The following is a 19,146-nucleotide window of genomic DNA, read 5'->3' on the forward strand; positions in this document are numbered from 1 at the left end:
TAATATTTATTTTATGTATATGAGTACAATGTAGCTGTCTTCAGACACAGCAGAAAAGAGGATATTGGATCCCATTACAGATGGTTGTGAGCCACCATGTGGGTGCTGGGAATTGAACTCAGGACCTCTGGAAGAGCAGTCAGTGCTCTTAACCTCTGAGCCATCTCTCCAGTCCCTTTTTAAGTAGAATTCTTTTCTGAGGATTTTTTTTTTCTTTTCTGCATTTACAGGTTTGCAGTAGTAAATAGTTTTAGAGTCTTTGTCTTTTAATGTCTAGCGTGTCCGCGTTGTTCCCAGCTTCTGTCTGGTGACTCAGCTCTAGCTGATCCTTCGTGCTTCACTCTGCTGCTCTACTCCCATCTCGCACCATTCTACCTGCTGTCATCCTGTGGTTTCATTTTTTTATGTTTTGAGATAAGGTCTGAAGTAGCCAAGACTAGCCTTAATTTGTCAAAGAGGCTGGTCTTTTGAGCCTCCTACATTCACCTCCTCAGTGCTGAGATCACAGCTATTTGCAATGTCCAGGCATTAGGTGCCATTTCTTGTGGGGAAGGAAAAAGAAAAGAAAAATTACCAACTATGTTCCTTGATTCCCCCGCAACCCCCTTCATTTAATCTTTCATGTTGCAACAGTGCCACCTTGTGGATCTTTGGGATATTGCTGCTGGAAATTAAAAGCCTTGATTTTATTTTTGCTCCTTTCCGTTTATTTATTTTTTTTTCCGGAGCTGAGGACTGAACCCACGGCCTTGCGCTTGCTAAGCAAGCGCTCTACCACTGAGCTAAATCCCCAACCCTGCTTCTTTCCTTTTTTTGAAACTCTCGTGTGTGTGTGTGTCTGTGTGTGTGTGTGTGTGTGTGTGTGTGTGTGTGTGTGTGTGTGTGTGTGTCTGTGTCTGCGTGCATGCGTGCATGCTTCAAGAAAGCTTCAAACTCGTGATGCCTCCCTTGTGCGGTGGTTCTAAATGTGTACCATCCCTGGCTGAAAGATAAGCGAGCCATGCCCGCACCGCCTTGATTATACCACATTATGTCTGTTTGCTGTCACACACACCGCCCACCTCTGCGTTTTGTTGAAATGTCCTTGACTTAAATTGTCTGGTAGAGTTAATAGTTTAACTTCAGAGGGAAGAGGCCAGACACACTGAGATGAGGACCGGGGGTTCTGCTCGCCTCACCTTCCCTGTTTTCCAGGATGTGTTCCACATGGTGGTTGAGGTTCCACGCTGGTCAAATGCAAAAATGGAGGTAAGAGAGGTCGTCAGACTTGGCATATTGGTAATCTTCATAAATTATTTTTATTTAATTTGTCTGTGTGGGTCTGTGAGTGTGCCACGTATGTTGAGGTATCTGCAGAGGGCTGCAGTGTGTAGGATCTGCTGCAGCACAAGTTACAAGTAGTTATGACCTGCCCGGCATGGCTGTAGGAACTAAACTGGGTTCCTCTTCACGAGCACCAGGCTGTCTTCTGCTGAGCCCTCTATCCAGTCCCAAGCACGTAAATTAGATTTTGATCCAGGCAAACTGACTAGTTTAAAGATGAGAAGTATGCAGACTTCTGGTTTCCTGTGTCTGGTCTCACTGTTTCCCGGGTCTGCCTCCCCTGCCAGCCAGTCTTTTCTCTGCTCCAGGTAACCTCGCTCATGTGCTGGCAGCACACATGTCCCCAGATGCTTCCCCAGGCTTCTGCTTGTCCCTGCCACTGTTTCTGATGGTCCCTAAGTGGCGTCAATGTTTGCTTTTTTTCTTTTCTCTTAATCCTTTCTCTTATTCCTTATTTTTATCTTTTGTCTTAGTGAGATAAGGTGCTGCTGTGTAGCCCAGGCTGGCCTTGAACTTGGCCTCAGCGTCCTAAGTGCTGGAACGTCAGGCTTGTGCGGCCACATCAAGAGCTCTCTGCTCCTGGGCATCTCAGCAGGAAGAGCTTGATGGGCCTGTGTAGTCCTAGAGCTCAGTATGTAGACCAGACTGGCCTCTACCTTACAGGACCTGCCAGCCCCTGCCTCCTGACAGCTGGGATTAATTAAAGGCATGACTACCATGCCTAGCTAGGTTCCTTAGTTTTCTTTTTCTTTTTATTTTTTCTTTTTCTTTTTCTTTTTTTTTTTCGGAGCTGGGGACCGAACCCAGGGCCTTGCGCTCGCTAGGCAAGCACTCTACCGCTGAGCTAAATCCCCAACCCCTAGTTTTCTTTTTAAAACAGTGAGTACACTCATGTCCACCAGACTCTCAGATGTTTGAATAATTTTGAATAGAAAGGAACACTGAAGTTGGATAATAGTTATTTTGTCCTTCTCCTACAACTCTTTTTTTAATTGTAATTATTTGTTTAATAATTTATAGAAGTGTACCTTGTACGTGCATGTGGCTGTTTGTGGCAGACAGAGGACAGCTTGTAGGCCACTGGGGACCAAGCTGAGGCAGTCTGGCTCTGTGGGATGGGACGGGACAGGACGACACAGACCCCGTATAGTTGGACTGGGATCCTTATTCCAGTAGTGTTGCACAACCCTGCCGTTCCGTTTCAGATTGCTACAAAGGACCCTTTAAACCCGATTAAGCAAGACGTGAAGAAGGGAAAGCTCCGCTATGTGGCCAATCTGTTCCCTTACAAAGGCTACATCTGGAACTATGGCGCCATCCCCCAGGTACGTGTCCAGGAGCTCAATTACTTCCTGAAAACATACTTTTTTCTTTTAGCTTAATAAAAATGAATTCACTTTTGATCAAACATTTAAATGCACAAAATGCTGGCTAACGTAGAACAGAAAAGCACTGGGCAGGATAATTTTATTTTAAACATTTTAATGACCTCTTTCCAGGGTTAACTAAAAGGAATATGTCCATGTTTAAACTCAGATTTTCTAAAATGTCCCTTTTCTATGGACTCATTGAGGACTCTCAACTGTGCGTTCTTCATAGCTTTAGTAGCGAGTCTGCTGAGAAGAGGGAGCCTGGGTGCTTAAAGCCTTGGTTTCTAGCCAGGCTTGGGGCACACCCCTGCCATCCCAGCCTCCAGGGGGAGTGATGTAAATCGGAGGAAACCCAGTTCTGGGACGGCCACAGCTACATAGTGAGAGCCAGAGAGCTGACTGGGCAGTTGAAGTGCCTGCCAGATGCTCAGCGACCTGAGTTCCAAGGTTGTATGGCAAAAGGAGAGATTTCCTGTAGGTCGTCCTCTGACCTTAATGGAACATATGCCCACACAGTACCGCCTGCAAAAGAGAGAATCACAGCCGTGCTTTCTACCCAGATATCATATACATCTGCACACTCAGCACTCCAGATGCTGAAGAAGGCCGAGAGCCGAAAGCTTAGCTTTAGCAAGACTCTTGTCCCCAAAGAAGCCCACACCAAGTGGGGTGCAGACACACCCGTCTCCCTCCATTCTCTGAGACATAAATCACACTCAGCCTGGACAGTTGTTGGGAAGAAAAGAGCCCTTCATGTCTTCCTGCCCATGCGTGTTCTTCCTGCCATTTCCGGGAAGGCGTGGTTCTTGAGGCCAGAATCTCTGTGGCTGGATAAGGATGAGCTCCCCTTTTCTTTTTTTCTTTTTGGTTCTTTTTTTTCCGGAGCTGGGGATGGAACCCAGGGCCTTGTGCTTCCTAGGCAAGCGCTCTACCACTGAGCTAAATCCCCAACCCCGAGCTCCCCTTTTCTTAACAGCAGAGACCTTGCAAGCAAACAGGAGGATGCCCTTGATTGTGGGATGGCGAGCCTTAGACTGCAGACCGTGGGTGCCGGGGGGTTAATCCCAGCACTCAGACAGAGGGAGGCAGATCTCTGAGTTCAAAGACTGCCTTAAGCTACACAGAAAAACCCTATCTCAAAAAATCAGGAAAAAAAAAGGCTTGTGTCAATTAGTAAAGGTCATACATTTGACCCTGTGGCACTTTAACAACTTAGTTCTTCCCTCGGGTCGTGGGATGTTACTGTCCATCATTAGGTGATGTTAAGTGGAGTCATTGTGAAAGCCAGAGGTTATTAAAATGTAGGTCAGACTCACCTGCTTTGTGGGTGATCACAGAGTTATTTGTCTGCCCCAATTACAGCACTTTACTCGTGCTCGCTTGCTCGAGTTGATTTGGTATTTGGCTTTGATGTGTGGTCCCTGTGGGGAAACAGTGCTGAGCTCTTCTTCTCTGGCCTTCCTAGGCCTTCCTAGTGGCGGAAGCGTCTTGCTTTATCCCAGTTCGCTTTGATCTTTTTCCTCTGGCTAAATAAGGAGGTAAATGCAAGTCATTAGTGTGTTCTGGTTAGGAATAAAAGAACCTAACAACAGCCACAATTCAAACCCAACAGCCGGCAGCACACTCGATCAGTTCTTTGTTAGATGCTCTGCCGTTCCTCTGGCCTACGATTTAACAAAGAGAGAAAGGCAGTAATTGAAGCTTTTCGGCCTTGGCTCCCAGCCAGCAAGGATGCGCTCACCATCAGAGGCTGCCGTTTCCACTCCTGGCTCTCTGCCTCCTCATCTGGGCTGGAGACATCTGTGATGAAGAGACTCCAGCTGACAGGAGGCAGATACAGCAAGTGCCCGGCGCAGCTAATCAACTTGTTTTCTTCCCAGGGCTGCTGCTCAGATTCAGGGCCTTGCAGTGCTAGACAAGTGCTTTCCTCCTGAGGTACACACAAGTGCTTTCCTCCTGAGGTACACCCTGCCCCTCCACCCTCACTGTTGTAGATGCCCAGGTCTTTGTGTGTGGCTTAGTAAGACCTCTGCAGCCTGGAACGTGAGATTCTGCCTCAGTTTCCTCGTGCTGGGACTGCAGGCATGCACAGTCAGGTGATCTAAGTAGGATCATTTTCTGGTTTTGTATTTGAGTTTTTGAGTCAGGACCTCGCTGTATAGCCTTGGCTCATAGGGATCTGCCTGCATCTGTCTCCTGGGATCCAAGGCATATATCGACACACCCAGCTTAGAATTATATATGTAATAGAAGCTCCAACATTTCATTAAAATTCTTCTGTATAGTTAAAAGTCCTCATTGGAAATTGTAAAGTTGTCGTTTGTTTTTTCCTTGACAGTTTCGCTGTGTAGCCTTGGCAGTCCTGGAACTCTGGAGACCAGGTTGGCCTTGAACTCAGAGATCCACCTGCCTCTGCCTCAGCTGTGCAGGGTCAAAGCCATGCACCTCCACATCCAGCTTGTAAAAGTTTTAAAAACAGTTTATATTTCTCAGCAGAACTCGTGTGGTGTTGCACTTGGTCAGCGGTGTGCATCAGACTGCTGTGCTCTAACCCTTGATTTGTTTTAGACTTGGGAAGACCCAGGACACAGTGACGAGCACACTGGCTGCTGTGGTGACAACGACCCAATTGACGTTTGTGAAATTGGAAGCAAGGTAATGAAGTTGAATTTTTTTCTATGACATTAAAATGAATGAATCATCCTGGTTTCTATTTTGAAAATCAGTGAATGAACTGTGAGCACTGGTGAATAGCTGGGCCTCCTGAAGGATTTGGGATGATCCGTGAGCGACTCTAGCCAGGTCCTCCTGATGTGAGAGGCGTCTTCTATAGAGGGATTCTTCTATAGAGTCGGCTGTTGTTCTAAAATTCAAGATCTCAAGCTCAGTAAAATAATAAACAACCAAAGCCAGTGTTGTTAGGGTCGTAAGTCAGACTTTCTGTCTGCTTTGTTGTGGTTCTGGGGATTAACCCAGAGCCTCAGTATGCTAAGGACATAAGACTAGCTTAGTTCAGTTGCTTCTGCAAACGATAAAGCATGGTGCAGGCTGTGTTTGAAACACATTACAGAGGCCGCATTTAGCACTGACAAAGACAGCATAGGAAAGGTTAAATACCCTCAATTATGCTGCTGTTTCCTTATAGATGGAGGTCCGGAGCTAGACCAATGGCTTAGCAGTTCAGAACACGGGCTGCTCTTACAGAGAACCTGAGTTCAGTTCCCATAACCCACTTGGCAGTTTACCACTCTCTGTAACTTCCCTTGTAGTGGATCTGACTCCCTCTTCTGGCCTCTGCAGGCACGAGGCATACAAGTGCATACATGCAGCAAAACACAGACATAAAAATTCAATCTTTACTTTTTAGTTTTTAAAAAGTGCAGAGCAGAGAGCCCTGGCACACGCCTTTACTCCCAGTGCTTGAGAGGCAGAGGCCGCAGATCTCTGGGCGTTTAAAGCCAGCCTGGTCTACAGAGGGAGCTCCAGGACAGTCAAGGCTATGTAGAGAGAAGTTGTCTGAAACAGTCAGAGAATAATACAGCTCCTGAATATCCTGTTTCCAACCTAAATGGAACTAGGAAATATTTATTTGTGTGGCTCTTGAAAGTTTGCTTTAAGAGGTGGGCATGATGACACTCCTGTGACTATAGTAGAGGAGGGAGGCTGAAGCAGGCTGATGGCAAGTTGGAAGCCAGCCTGGAATAGCAAGTCCTAGCTACCCTGAACTACACAGGAAAACTGTGTCTCCAAAAATATAGTGTTGATGAGAAGGCTCAGTGGTTAGAGGTGATTGCTGTGCAAACCTGGTGGGTGGGGCTTGATTCCCTCAAACCCCTGTTAAAAAAGGAAGGAAAGAGTGGGGTGGTGGTGGTACTCACCCTCAATCCCAGCACTGGGGAGGCTGAGGCAGGCCTCAGTTCAAGGCCAGCCTTGTAAACAGAGTGAGTCCAGGACACCCAGGACTACACAGGGAAACCCTGTCTCAAAAAACTCAAAAGGACCGTGGGGGGAGGGACTGACTGGACAGAGTTATCCAGTGACCTCCACGTGCATGCAGTGTGATTGCATGTGTATACTCCCCACCTCCATCACACTTTGTGTATGTATAGGGGTGTGTGTGTGTGTGTGTGTGTGTGTGTGTGTGTGTGACAGGACCTCACTTCGAAGTCCATGCTATCTGGCCTTGAACTCACAGAAATCCACATACCTCTGTTTCCTGAGTGCTAGGATTAAAAGTATGTGCTGTCATGCTTGACAACAAAAGTATTTTTTTAAAAACTCTTCACTCAAGTCTATTAAGTGAACAGACACACACACACACACACACACACACACACACACACACACACACACACATCCCTTTCTTACTTGTTGCCATCTCCGAGATAGAACCTGCAGCCTTCGTTGTGTAAGATTGTTTGTGCTGACTCTGGCTGTTTCTTAGGTATGTGCCAGAGGTGAGATAATCAGGGTGAAGGTCCTGGGCATACTGGCCATGATCGACGAGGGTGAGACCGACTGGAAGGTCATTGCCATTAATGTGGACGATCCAGACGCAGCCAATTACCATGGTAAGGAAATGGGGAACCTGGGAACAGAAAGTCTTCCACTAATCCTGTTGTTGTTGAGACAGGGTCTTTCTCTGAAGCCCATGCTGTCCTGGAACTCCTTGTGTAGACCACACTGGCCTTGAGTGATCAACACAAATCTGATTGTCTCTTCTTGGGTAAAGTAGCACCGGTTCTGATGCTTCCAAAAACCCACGAATGACAGTCCGTGGTGGCACACTCCTTTATTCCCGCCACTGGGGGCACAGAGACAGTCAGGTCTCTGAGTTCTAGGCCACCCTAGGCTTTAACATGAGTTCCAGGACACCCAGGGCTACACAGGGAAAGACTTCCAAAAACCAACCGACTGACCAAAATGAGCCTCCATCAAAGAGGGGCACAGACATTTTACATTGTAACCCAGAACAGAAGGATACCCATGCAACCACAGGAGGAGCGAATACGCAGCCGGGGAACATAGGAAATCTCCCACACAGACTGTCAAGAACTTGGTGTGCCTGTGCTAGTCTCAAGCGGTGAGGCTACGTCCCTCTGTCACTGTAGGTTTTGTATTGTTTTGTAGCCTGGCTAGCCTTGAGCTCTACATTGGACTGCTTCTGGGTCCTTGAATGCTGGAATTATAGCTATGCGCCACCATGCCCATCCTTACTTCTTGGTACTCGTCTGTGCAGAGCAGGGATTTTGTGACTTTGAATGCCTGTACTGTCAAGTAGTCCATTCGAATTCAAAATGTCACTCACCCGTTAGGCAGTTAGCTTGGTGACTTGTGTTTGCCTAGCTTGTACAAGGCCCTTGGTTTGATCGCAGTGCTGCAAAGTAAGCCAATCAGGTAATTATTGTTATTTTGTTTTTTGAGGCTTGATTTCTCTGTGTAGCCCTGGCTGTCTGGAACTCTGTAGACCAGGCTGGCTTCAAACTCAACAGAGATCCACCTGCCTCTGCCTCCCAGCTGCTGGGATTAAAGACGTGTGCCATCACCCCTGGCCTATTTATTTGTTTATTTATTTTGCTTTTTGAGCCAGGGTTTCTGTGCGAAGCCCTGACTGTAAGTAGAATGTATTACCCATAAGTGGATATAGTTGAGTCTGCTTTTCCTGTTCTTTTGGTGTGTAATTGGAGTTTGAGCCTTCGACATAGAGCCCAGCCTCAACTTGCCATTTTTAGTATCTCATACCCTTCATAGAAATGACGCTGGCTGCCAAACCGGTTTGATTATCCAGCCCCACTCATTTCTCTTCCTGGATCTAATAGCAGTTAGTCAGGCTTGATCACTCTCTTCAGTTCTTAATGTCAAAGCTGCTCAAAGATGCCAGATGAAAAAAAATTTTTAAATTTTTAAGCATTCTCTTCTGAGCTCTAATATTATCTTGGGCTTCTTTATAATGTTCCCCATATCTATCTCCGTGTAAACTCGATGTTTTTGTCAAATGCCTAAATACTTATACGAAGTGTGGCCTGCCGGTTTCCTCTCCTTAGATATTTCTGATGTGGAACGGCTGAAACCCGGCTACTTAGAAGCTACCGTTGACTGGTTTAGAAGGTATAAGGTTCCTGATGGGAAACCAGAAAATGAGTTTGCATTCAACGCAGAATTTAAAAATAAGGTAATGAATCTTTGAAAACTGGCCTAGAGCATTTGAATTGAGACTTAGCACTTACTGTGTTGTTCCCATGAGAGAAGGGGCCAGGGATACGCCTCCATGGTATGTATAAGTGCTTGTATTATATGTGTAGTAAGGCCCTGGGCTCGATCCCTAGTACCTACCCCCCAAAAACACCCATGAAAGAAAATTCTAAGATGCAAGATAGTCTTGGTGTTTTATTTATATAAAAGAAATACACCTTCCCTTTTTAAATAAAACTTCCTTTGGTTAAATTGCCTCCTGACTCCAAAACAAAAAAAAATATGGAGTTTTGGGGAAATGTAAGTGGTCAGAAGACACCCCCTTATATACTATCCTAATGCCTGTCTTCAATTACAGGAGTTTGCAGTTGACATTATTAAAAACACCCACGATTATTGGAAGGCATTAGTGACTAAGAAGACAGATGGGAAAGGGATCAGTTGGTAAGTGTTAACTCTTCTGGTACCTTTAGCACATAGCGGAGTGGTTTGCACCAACACTTCCCTGACTGTAATGTTACCAGTGGTAAGAGTACAACAGGAGTTTCCGGAATCTTTGCCTTTTCCTCAAAGAACTAAATAAAACAAGGATGCACACAGATTTGCAAACATAGCCAAGTACGTCTCTTCAGAGTGAAGCTATGGTACAGGTTAGAAAGGGATTACACTGTCCTGATAGATTAGGGCATCTTTTCCTTCCCACAATCCTGTGCGTGACTAATTATGCATAGTTGTAAGATGCTAAGTGGGGGACTTGCCATTTTACCCCCAAGTACCAAAACCATTGTGAGACAAATTGCTTTTCCATTCTTAATACAAGATACGTTGGAAACATACTTGAGTAGACTGTCTCAATTTAATACTTGTTCGGGGCAGAGAAAGTTAGACAACAGTTAGGTGTCATTTTCACAGAGTGGTGTGTATGCACAGTGCTCGAACATAAAGTAGCTAGGTTCACAGTACATTATTAGCTGTGGGGTGGGCTGGGTGGGCTGCATTTTCCAAACCGCCTAGACTGTCAGGAATATATACTTAGTTATTCCCATGCCTCTGCATACTCTTAGATTTATGTAGGAATAAAAGCTAGAGTAGTAAGGTGATTCTGTTGGATGAATTGCTTGCTGCACAAGCCTGGTGATCAGCTCCCAGAGTTTGCCACAGCATGTGCATTTTCAGATATGCACATAATGCTTGTACATGCACACTCGTGCAAAAACACACAATAATAAATGAATGAATGAATTTTTTAAAAGGCTGGAAATGGTAGTACATATCTTTATTCCACACAGGTGAGAGGCAGAGACAGGTAGGTTTATGTGAGTGCAAGGTAGTCAGTCTGCATAGCAAGTTTCAGGCCAACCAAGGCTACATAGTGAGACCCTTTCTCAACAAATAAATAACATAAAAATTGATTATGCTAGTAGTTTCTAGTCAAGTTTATTCATCAGCAACATAGAACTGTCCGGAAGGTCCTCTCTAAGGGAGCTGGAGTGGTAACAGCACTTGGTGCTCTTCAAGTTTGGTTCCCAGGACCTCGGGTGGTTCGTGACTGGCTGACTCTAGTTTCGTGGGATCCTACACTTCTGGCGTCCTCAGGTACCCGCTCTCACATGCATGTACCCAACTGCAGAGACACACAATCAAAAATAATGAAAAGAAATATGTATTTAAAGTCCTCTTGACAAATACATACTCCATGCATATGGGTGACAGTGAGGCCAAAGCGTGCGAGTCTCTAGCATCAGGGCGCAGCAGATAAAGGTGTGCGTGCATTGCTATCAGATATGAATGAGTGATGTGTGAGCCAGGGTGGGGTAGAATCTGCAGCTTCTCTTCAGACAGCCTGGAGGACCGGACCATCAGCACTGCTTCATGCAGACATTGGGAAAGCAAAGTTCCAAAGAAGGCTGTCTTGGGACATCAGTGGAACTCGTGTGTCTGAAGGGTGGGCGGCTGGCTTCCTCTCCACCATGGCTCCTAGAGTTGGTGGGACATCACATACCCTACCTCAGTGGCTGTGGCTTCATTTCCCAGAAAGCACTGTTGGCTGCATTCCAGTCAGGTTTTGTCTCTGTGGACCCGAGCTCTTTTGGGGATCAGTGGTTTTAATTGTACTAAGTGCTGTGAGTAAAGCAGTCTTTGCTCCACCAGGATCTCATGCTCACCAAATTTACTTCTACTCATAATAATAGTTATGTTAATTGAGGAACTAATACTTGCCAAACATGAAACAGATACAGGCGTGAGCCTAACCAGAGTCACTCCAGAGTAACTGTTGGTACTTTATCTTGAAAATACCAGGGTTCATGTCCCTATACTGGGGAAACTAACAAAAAAGCAGAAGCAAATGTGGGCTTCGAGATAGCTCATCAGGAAAGACTCTTGCTGCCAAGAGTAACTCCACATTGTCCTCTAACCTCTCTATACTCTGTGGTATGTGTGTGCATACACATGAAATAGATACATTTTTTGAAAGGATTCAAAAGGCCTTAATCAGTCATAATTTATAAATGGTTTAGTTGTCTTAAGTCCCTGTTTTATTGCTCTGAAGAGACACCATGACCAAGAAAGCTCTTATCACTGTCAAAGGAAATATGGTTTCAGGGCTCCATTGTCATCGTGGTGGCACATGTATACTGGAGCAAGAGCTGAGCGCTACATCCTCCTCCACAGGCCAAGAGAGAACTGGGCCCGGTATGGGCTTTGAAGCCTCAAATCCCAACCCCAGTGACACACTTCCTCCAACAAGGCCACACCCAATAAGCCACGCCTCCTAATATTTCTCAAATACTGCCACTCCCCAATGACTAAGCAGTAAAGTATATCTTTCTAAGAGAACCCCCCCCCCCCCCCAAAAAAAACAAAAGACATTAACTCACTGTAGGAAAGCTAGGAAGAAGTTTAGTTGTTAGAAAATACACAGTCTTAGTCATAAACTTAAAATTCAGATCTAAGGCTGAGAGTAACTCAGCCGTTGGAGTGTGGGCCTGGAGTCCACCCCCGGTGTTGCGTAAGTCAGGTATGGTAGCTGTTCCTGTAATTCAAGCAGTCAGAGGAGTGTCTGAAGGTCACGATCATTCTTGGTTTTAGCCAATTTGAAGCCAACTTGGGCTATAAGAGGCCCCTGTCTCAAATAATAAAATACAGTTTTAAGGGTTAAAGAGATTGTTCAGTGGTTAAGAGCACTGACTGTTCTTCTAGAGGTCCTGAGTTCAATTCCCAGCAACATGGAGGCTCACAGCCATCTATAATAGGATGTGAAGCTCTCTTCGGGTGTGTCTGAAGACAGTGACAGTATATTCACACATATAAAATAAATTTATATTTTAAGAGGGTTGAGAATTAGCACTAGTTGACTAATTTCCTTATGCATGCAAGATCCCAGCTGCACACAACTGAGTATATTAAAAACATAGTTGTTGTTTTCCTTTTTTTTCTTTTCTGCTTTTTTCTTTTTCTTTTTCTTTTTCTTTTTTTCGGAGCTGGGGACCGAACCCAGGGCCTTGCGCTTGCTAGGCAAGCGCTCTACCACTGAGCCAAATCCCCAACCCCTCTTTTCTGCTTTTTGAGACAGGGTTTTCTGTGTAGCTTTGGAGTCCTGGAACAAGCTCGGTAGACCAGGCTGACCTGGACTCACTGAGATCGCTTGTCTCTGCCTCCTGAGTGCTGGGAAATGAGCGTTTGCCTATACATGGTCCAACATTCCATGCTGTTGGGGTCCAGGAATCACCTCACAAACCACACGAACACCGAAATCTGATCCCAGTCAGACAGGACTGGCCAAGCAGGCCCATGGTCCAGATTTGGGAACTGAACCTTGACCCCGACAGATCCTTTAGGATTTTTAAGCTCAAAATCCACAAACATCTGTGCCAAATTATTTCACATTATTAGGATTTAGGATAGGGATTTCCTTAGGAACGTGTCTTTGTTGTATACTTATCCTGCTCCCATTGGCTGGGATATCAACTGTGGCAGGGGACTTGCCTGCCTAACATTCATGTCCTACCTTGTCTACCAGGATGGCACTTGTCTAACATTCCTGTCTCAACTTGCCAAGCAGGATATCAGTTTCCCACGTATATGTCTCTTTCTGCCAAGGAGGATGTCAGTTCCCAGGGAGGTCTTGGGAACTTAAACTTTGGGGTTGGGGATTTAGCTCAGTGGTAGAGCACTTGCCTAGCAAGCGCTAGACCCTGGGTTCGGTCTCCAGCTCCGGAAAAAAAAAAAAAAAAAAAAAAAGGAGAGAGGGAACTTAAACTTTCCTGAACCAATACTCAAAATGGAAGTCTTATTCCAAATAGTTTCTTGTACTAGTGTAGGTGTCTCTCTTATGTTGGGGTCCATCCCAGGGGCATCTTACAAAGGCCAATACCATAAAAGCTTATTCACAGGTGCAGGAAGTGCTGTTGGGTGGTTGGTTCGGGTCCAAGCTTATTGTGGGTAACTGTACAAAACAGTTCTCTGACTTCTGTCATGACTGGTTTCCAAGGCACAGAACATACCAGAATATGTAATCAATCTCAGCATTAGACAGTTTCCTAGTAACAGCAGAAACATGTGAGGAAGTTTTCTTATAATGGCAGCCTCGCCAGGTAAGTTACCCAGGCCTTAGCAGTCTATTTTGTCCATAAGCCATTTTTCATCATTCCTATTGGTAATCATTGATTGCTTCCAACCATTTGTTGTTGTTTTTAAGATTTATTTATTAATATATAAGTACACTGTAGCTGTCTGCAGACACATCAGAAGAGGGCCTCGTAGACCCATTTGTGGGCTTTAATGGTGAATGTCTTTGTAGGGTCCTAACTTCTGTCAAGATTTCTGAATTCTTTGAAGTTCCCAATTCTTGAATTGGGAAAGATGTTACAGATTTTAATCTGTGTTTGTGTGATGTTTTAGTGAGTTCTACAGAAGATTTAATCTTAGATTCTTAAGTCTAATCTGAGAGATGAAGTAAATCAACAAAAGCATCTGTACCTGCTAGAATAAATGATCAGAATGTTTAGGATGGGTGAGAACGCTTTAGGTGGAACCAAATTTAAACGCCATCTGGCCCAGGCGTGGTAGCATGCACCATTAATTCCTATATTCAATGTGAGTTCTGGGCTACAAAAAACCATCTGGTCGACCATCATCAACGTAGGTTTTTTTTGTTTGGTTGTTTTTTTGTTTTTTTCCCCCTCAAGGCAGGGTTTCTTTGTGTAGCCCTGGCTGTCCGAGAACTCACTCTGTAGACCAGGCTTTCCTCTAACTCAGAGGTCTGACTGCTTCCTCCCAAGACCCCAGCACTGGGATTGAAGGTGGGCACCAGCACCACCTGGCTCAACTTAGTTTTTTAGAACATGAGAAGGCTTTAGTGTTCATCTGTGTTCTGACTGTGTTCGTTTCATTCAATAGCATGAACACCACAGTGTCTGAGAGCCCCTTCAAGTGTGATCCTGATGCAGCCAAAGCCATTGTGGATGCTGTAAGTAACGCTGGGCTTGTGACTGGGTGGCTGAGAGCTAGGGTGCTCCAAGGGAAGAAATGCTTGTTGCAAAAGTATTTGAGCCCGTGTGCATGTTACTGTGTGACATCTTGGAGGGAAAACTGACGACTGGTACTGGTCATCCGGAAGTTGACCCTCAGCAGAGTAGATAACTTGTAAAAAGCAGAGTGATGGGTTGCACAGTGTTCTTCCCAGAGTGTTGATGGTGCAGTGTACTTAGTACCATCTCCTATAAGAAACCACATAGGAATGTCTGACTTGTGTGGAGCAAAGACACTTGAGTCCCTAAGGGATACGGGAGGTTCAGAACTCTCCACCATCATCTGCTCAGCTCCTTGTAGGAGTGCTTTGCTGTAAATACACCCCTGGCCAGAAGAGGGCATCGGATCCCCTTATAGATGTTGTGAGCCACCGTGTGGTTGCTGAGACTTGAACTCAGGACCTCTGGAAGAGGTTAACAGATAGCAGGCAAAATACTCATACATCTAAAATACAATAATTCTTTTTTTTTTTTAATTGAAATGTTGTGTTAAAAAAATCAAATATATTGACCTCTTAGCAGATCCCACCCTGCATTGTTCCTGTAAGTTATTTTTAGAGCCAAGTATTCTTAACTGCTGAGCCATCTCTCCATTTTTTTGAGTAATTGTAGCTGGCTTGGAAATGGCAGCCCTGCCCACCCACCTGTGTACCGAGTGGTGTGCATCGGTGGTGTGCACGTGCCTGCACACTTGGCCTCTGAGCTGATTTTAATGATCTCATTTGGACTTAGAAAAGACTGAACTTGATCATTTAAAAACTCTTTTCATTTATGGGGCTGGACAGATGGCTTAGTGCTTGAGACAATGTGCTGCTTCTGCAGAGGACCCAGGTTCTGTTCCCAGACCTAAAGAGTACCTTACAGCCGATGACCAGCCTGTAATCTGGCTCCAAGGGGGTCCAACCTGGGCACTTGTATGCACATGGTGTACAGATACATGCAGCAAAACACAGACAGAAAAATAAATCTTCTTTTCCTTTTTTCTTTTCTTTTTAAGAAAAACCATTTTCATTTAGGCCATCAAAACTGACAAACAAAAGAAAATGACCTTTGAGTTGCCCGGCTCACCAGTGAGGCACCAAAGACTTGATGAGCCCGGGGCATTTAGGTCCATCTGTTTGCACCTGAGTCCTGACAATGAGATGAACAGGAAAAACAAAACTCCGCTTAGTGGCTCTAGAGATGGAGTCAGGGGGATTGCTAAGAGTTCTGTGCTAGCCTGGGCTATACCACCAAACCCTGCTGGAGTGGGATAGGAAAAATGGAGTCATGCTGGGTTTTATTTATTTCGTAAACATTCTTTCATGTGTGTCACTAAGAGACTTGTGTAGAAGGAATGGAGAAATGGCTAATCAGTTAGAAGGGCTTCCCTCTGCAGGACCAGGGTTTGGTTCCCAGCATCCCTACAGTGGTTTAAAACTGTCCATAGCTCTAGTCCCAGGGGATCTGACTCGAACTTCCACAGCCACCCAGAATGTTCTTGGTGCACATCCACATGCAGGCCAAATGTCCATGCACACAAAACTAAGGAATTCTTTTTTTAACAATTGAAATATTATATTGAAAAAATTGTATATATCGCCCTCTTAGCAGGCCTCACCCCCCGTCGCTCCTGTAAGTCATTTTTACTTGGAGGGCTGTTGGCGTCATTCCCAGTGCTGTCGGGGTGCATTTCGCTGTCCCTCTTGGGGTAGGACTGCATTTTAACGTTTTACTGTTTCCTTGTAGTTACCACCACCATGTGAGTCTGCCTGCGCACTACCAATGGACGGTAAGACCAAGTTCAGAACAGTCCTACAGAGTTATGTGTCTGTATGCAAATTATATATATATATATAAATATAATTTTTACTTGACAAATAGTTATTTATAGTTATAGGTATAAGTTGTTTTGATGTGTGTTTATAATATGGAAAGATTAAATTAAGTTAGGAAATCTGTCACCTCACATACTTATTTGTGGGCAAATATTTAAAGTCTACTGTTGTAACCACTTTGAAATATGTAATGGGACCAGTAGGGTAGATTGAGTGTGTGCATGACATGCTGGAGAACCTGTGTTCTTTCCCAAGCAGCAGGAAGAAGAAATCAATGTGCAGTGTATTGTTATTACCACAGTCCCCATTCCATTCAGTATACCCAGAAAGCTCGTTGCTCTGACTTGACATCATCATTGTGCCTGCTGGGCAGCACCATTCCCCTCTAACTGCCCTGGCTGCCCTCAGCCCTGGCAACCAGTCTCTACAGTTCCACACCTAAGTACAGCGGCGCTGTCTGCCTTTAGCCTGTCTCTGTTTCCCTTCACAGGCTATGCTAGCTATGCTAAGGTTCCCAGTCCATATGGGTGGCACAGACACTGCGTCCCACCTTTCCTTTTTCCATCTTCTCCTTTTTAGGCTACATTCCATCACCCTGCCCCTTAGATTCCATGTGGACACTAGGAGGGACCCCGCATAGACTGTGTTCTCCATTCTCATCCAAACACCCGACCCCTCTTTAGATCTTAGAACTTTCTGTGAGAGGCGTGGTAATGCATACCTGTAATCCAGCACTCTAGAACCTGAGGCTGGAGGCCGGTCTTGGGTTACATAGCAAGACCCTGTCTGAAAAAAACAAAGAAGGGCTGGAGAGATCGCTCAGTGGTTAAGAGCACTGACTGCTTTTCCAGGGGTCCTGAGTTCAAATCCCAGCAAGTACATGGTGGCTCACAACCATCTGTAATGAGATCTGATGCCCTCTTCTGGTGTGTCTGAAGACAGTGACAGTGTACTTACATATAATAAATCTTGAAAGAAAGGAAGGAAGAAGGAAAGGAAGGAAGGAAGAGGGAAGAAAAGGGAGTCTCTAAATTTCTTCTGGTGAGAAAAGGGTTCTGCCACTGAAAAAAATTCAAAGGGCTGGGGATTTAGCTCAGTGGTAGAGCGCTTGCCTAGCAAGCACAAGGCCCTGGGTTCGGTCCCCAGCTCCGCAAAAAAAAAAAAAAAAAAAAAAAAAAAATTCAAGCTGGCATTGCATGCCTTTAATCCCCAACGTCCAAGAGTTTGGGAATAACCTGGGCTCCATAATGAGTTTCAAATCAGCTGAGACTATATGAGCCCTCATCTGAAGGCAGGAAGGGAGAGGAAGGAGTGGGAAGGCTGCAGGTAACTGCTGTGCTGAGTACCAGCCCTGCAACTGTAACTTTGCATGCATGTTCTGGAAGCCTCGGGGAGAAGCCGTGCAGATCAGTTTAGTGTTCCTTGGTAGGCAAACATTCTCCTGCTGAGTTACCTCGCCAGCTTTCTCTTTGTTGTATGTTAATAATTTGGGTTTTTAACAGATTCTAATTTGGGTTTTTGTTTGTTATTGTTTGTTTTTTCTGGATACAGTGGATAAATGGTTCCATCATCAGAAAAACTGATGCGATTCCTTGGGAGTGCAGGCTGATACGGCTGTATCCTGTTCATCTGGAAGCATTAGACACAGAAGTGTAGTAACTTCTCCATGCTCTGAATTTCTATGCTCACCTAATGGGGTAGATTCCGCTGTGACTGGTCCAATATGTTCAGAAGGTTAGCCATCTAGACACCTCACATCCCAACCAAGACAACTTTTACTAAATGTTAGCTCTCAAAGCTGAGGGGACATGGAAGTCATTTGTGGATAGATGTGTAAGGTGGGCACCTATTGGATGTATATGTTTATCATGTTAGGAAATAAAGTTATTTTACTGAAACTTGGTTTAGGATAATTTTTTACTCTGGAGCCAACATTCCTACACTGGCATTGGTACTAAAACGTTTGTTTCCTACCACTAGTCTTAGAATTGAGTTACATATTAGATAAAAACTGCACAGTAGCGCATACTTTTAATCCTTGTGCTCAAGAGGTCAAAGTAGAATTCTCTTTTTGTTGTTGTTGTTGTTTGTTTGTTCTTTTTTTTTGGAGCTGGGGACCAAACCCAGGGCCTTGCGCTTGCTAGGCAAGCGCTCTACCACTGAGCTAAATCCCCAACCCCCAAAGTAGAATTCTTGAGTTCAAAGCCAGCCTGGTCTACATTGCAAGTTCCAGGCTGATCTAGCAAACATTTTGAGTACCTGATTGAAAAAAACCAAGCTGTTTGTTTTTAAGAGTCTGAGAATGGACTCTCTTGTGCATACAGAAGTCCCCTTCCATGTCTAGTTCCCAGCATCCCTTTCGAAAGCAAAAGCCTTTATATTACTATTATGTTAGCAGACAGTGGAAGCTTTATTGGAGGTGGAAGTAAACGTGATATTTATGTCTGCAATCAAGGAACTGAACCCTTAAGTCATTTACATTGCACCAGAGTTAGCTTCCTGAACTATTTTAGGTGAGTTCATGGCCTTGGAGCTAAGATTCCTCAGCTTGGATCCAGGCCCGTCTATCAGTTCTGCACTCAGGCAACACACAAACATTACCCATTTCCTCATCTATAAAAGTGTCAGGTGCTGACTTACCTTCATGTTTAGTTGTCTCCGTTCTACCTCGATTTTTGAGGCAAGCCCTCACTGAACCTGGGGCTTGCTGACATAGCTAGCCCGTCTGGCCAGCAAGGCTTCAGGATCCTCATGCCTCCATCACAGGCACAGTGGTGTCCCCTTGTCATTTTTTTTTTTTTTTTTTTGGTTCTTTTTTTTTTTTCGGAGCTGGGGACCGAACCCAGGGCCTTGCGCTTCCTAGGTAAGCGCTCTACCAACCCCTTGTCATTTTAATCTCACTTTTTGTCATGG

At 44.9% G+C, this 19,146-nt stretch overlaps 1 protein-coding gene across 5 annotated transcripts in view; it reads left to right on the forward strand.

Annotated features, from left to right (window-relative positions):
* The window catches only part of Ppa1 (inorganic pyrophosphatase 1), a 28,405-nt gene extending 10,274 nt beyond the window's left edge, over nt 1–18,131 (forward strand). For 3 of the 5 annotated variants that reach the window (XM_063279070.1, XM_039098610.2, NM_001100834.1), the window contains 9 exons: nt 1,195–1,248; nt 2,529–2,648; nt 5,262–5,348; nt 7,138–7,264; nt 8,738–8,865; nt 9,244–9,329; nt 14,286–14,355; nt 16,145–16,187; nt 17,785–18,131. In XM_063279070.1, the coding sequence (XP_063135140.1) occupies nt 1,207–1,248; nt 2,529–2,648; nt 5,262–5,348; nt 7,138–7,264; nt 8,738–8,865; nt 9,244–9,329; nt 14,286–14,355; nt 16,145–16,187; nt 17,785–17,816 (735 nt within the window). In that variant the 5' untranslated portion in view covers nt 1,195–1,206 and the 3' untranslated portion in view covers nt 17,817–18,131. Of the gene's footprint in view, nt 1–1,105; nt 1,249–2,528; nt 2,649–5,261; nt 5,349–7,137; nt 7,265–8,737; nt 8,866–9,243; nt 9,330–14,285; nt 14,356–16,144; nt 16,271–17,784 lie in introns of those variants that run through there. The other 2 variants (XM_063279071.1, XM_063279069.1) reach the window with 2 other exon arrangements.
* The last annotated feature ends 1,015 nt before the right edge of the window (nt 18,132–19,146 follow it).

Source organism: Rattus norvegicus, chromosome 20 (assembly GCF_036323735.1).
Source record: "Rattus norvegicus strain BN/NHsdMcwi chromosome 20, GRCr8, whole genome shotgun sequence".
In the NCBI taxonomy this organism is placed as follows: domain Eukaryota; kingdom Metazoa; phylum Chordata; class Mammalia; order Rodentia; family Muridae; genus Rattus; species Rattus norvegicus.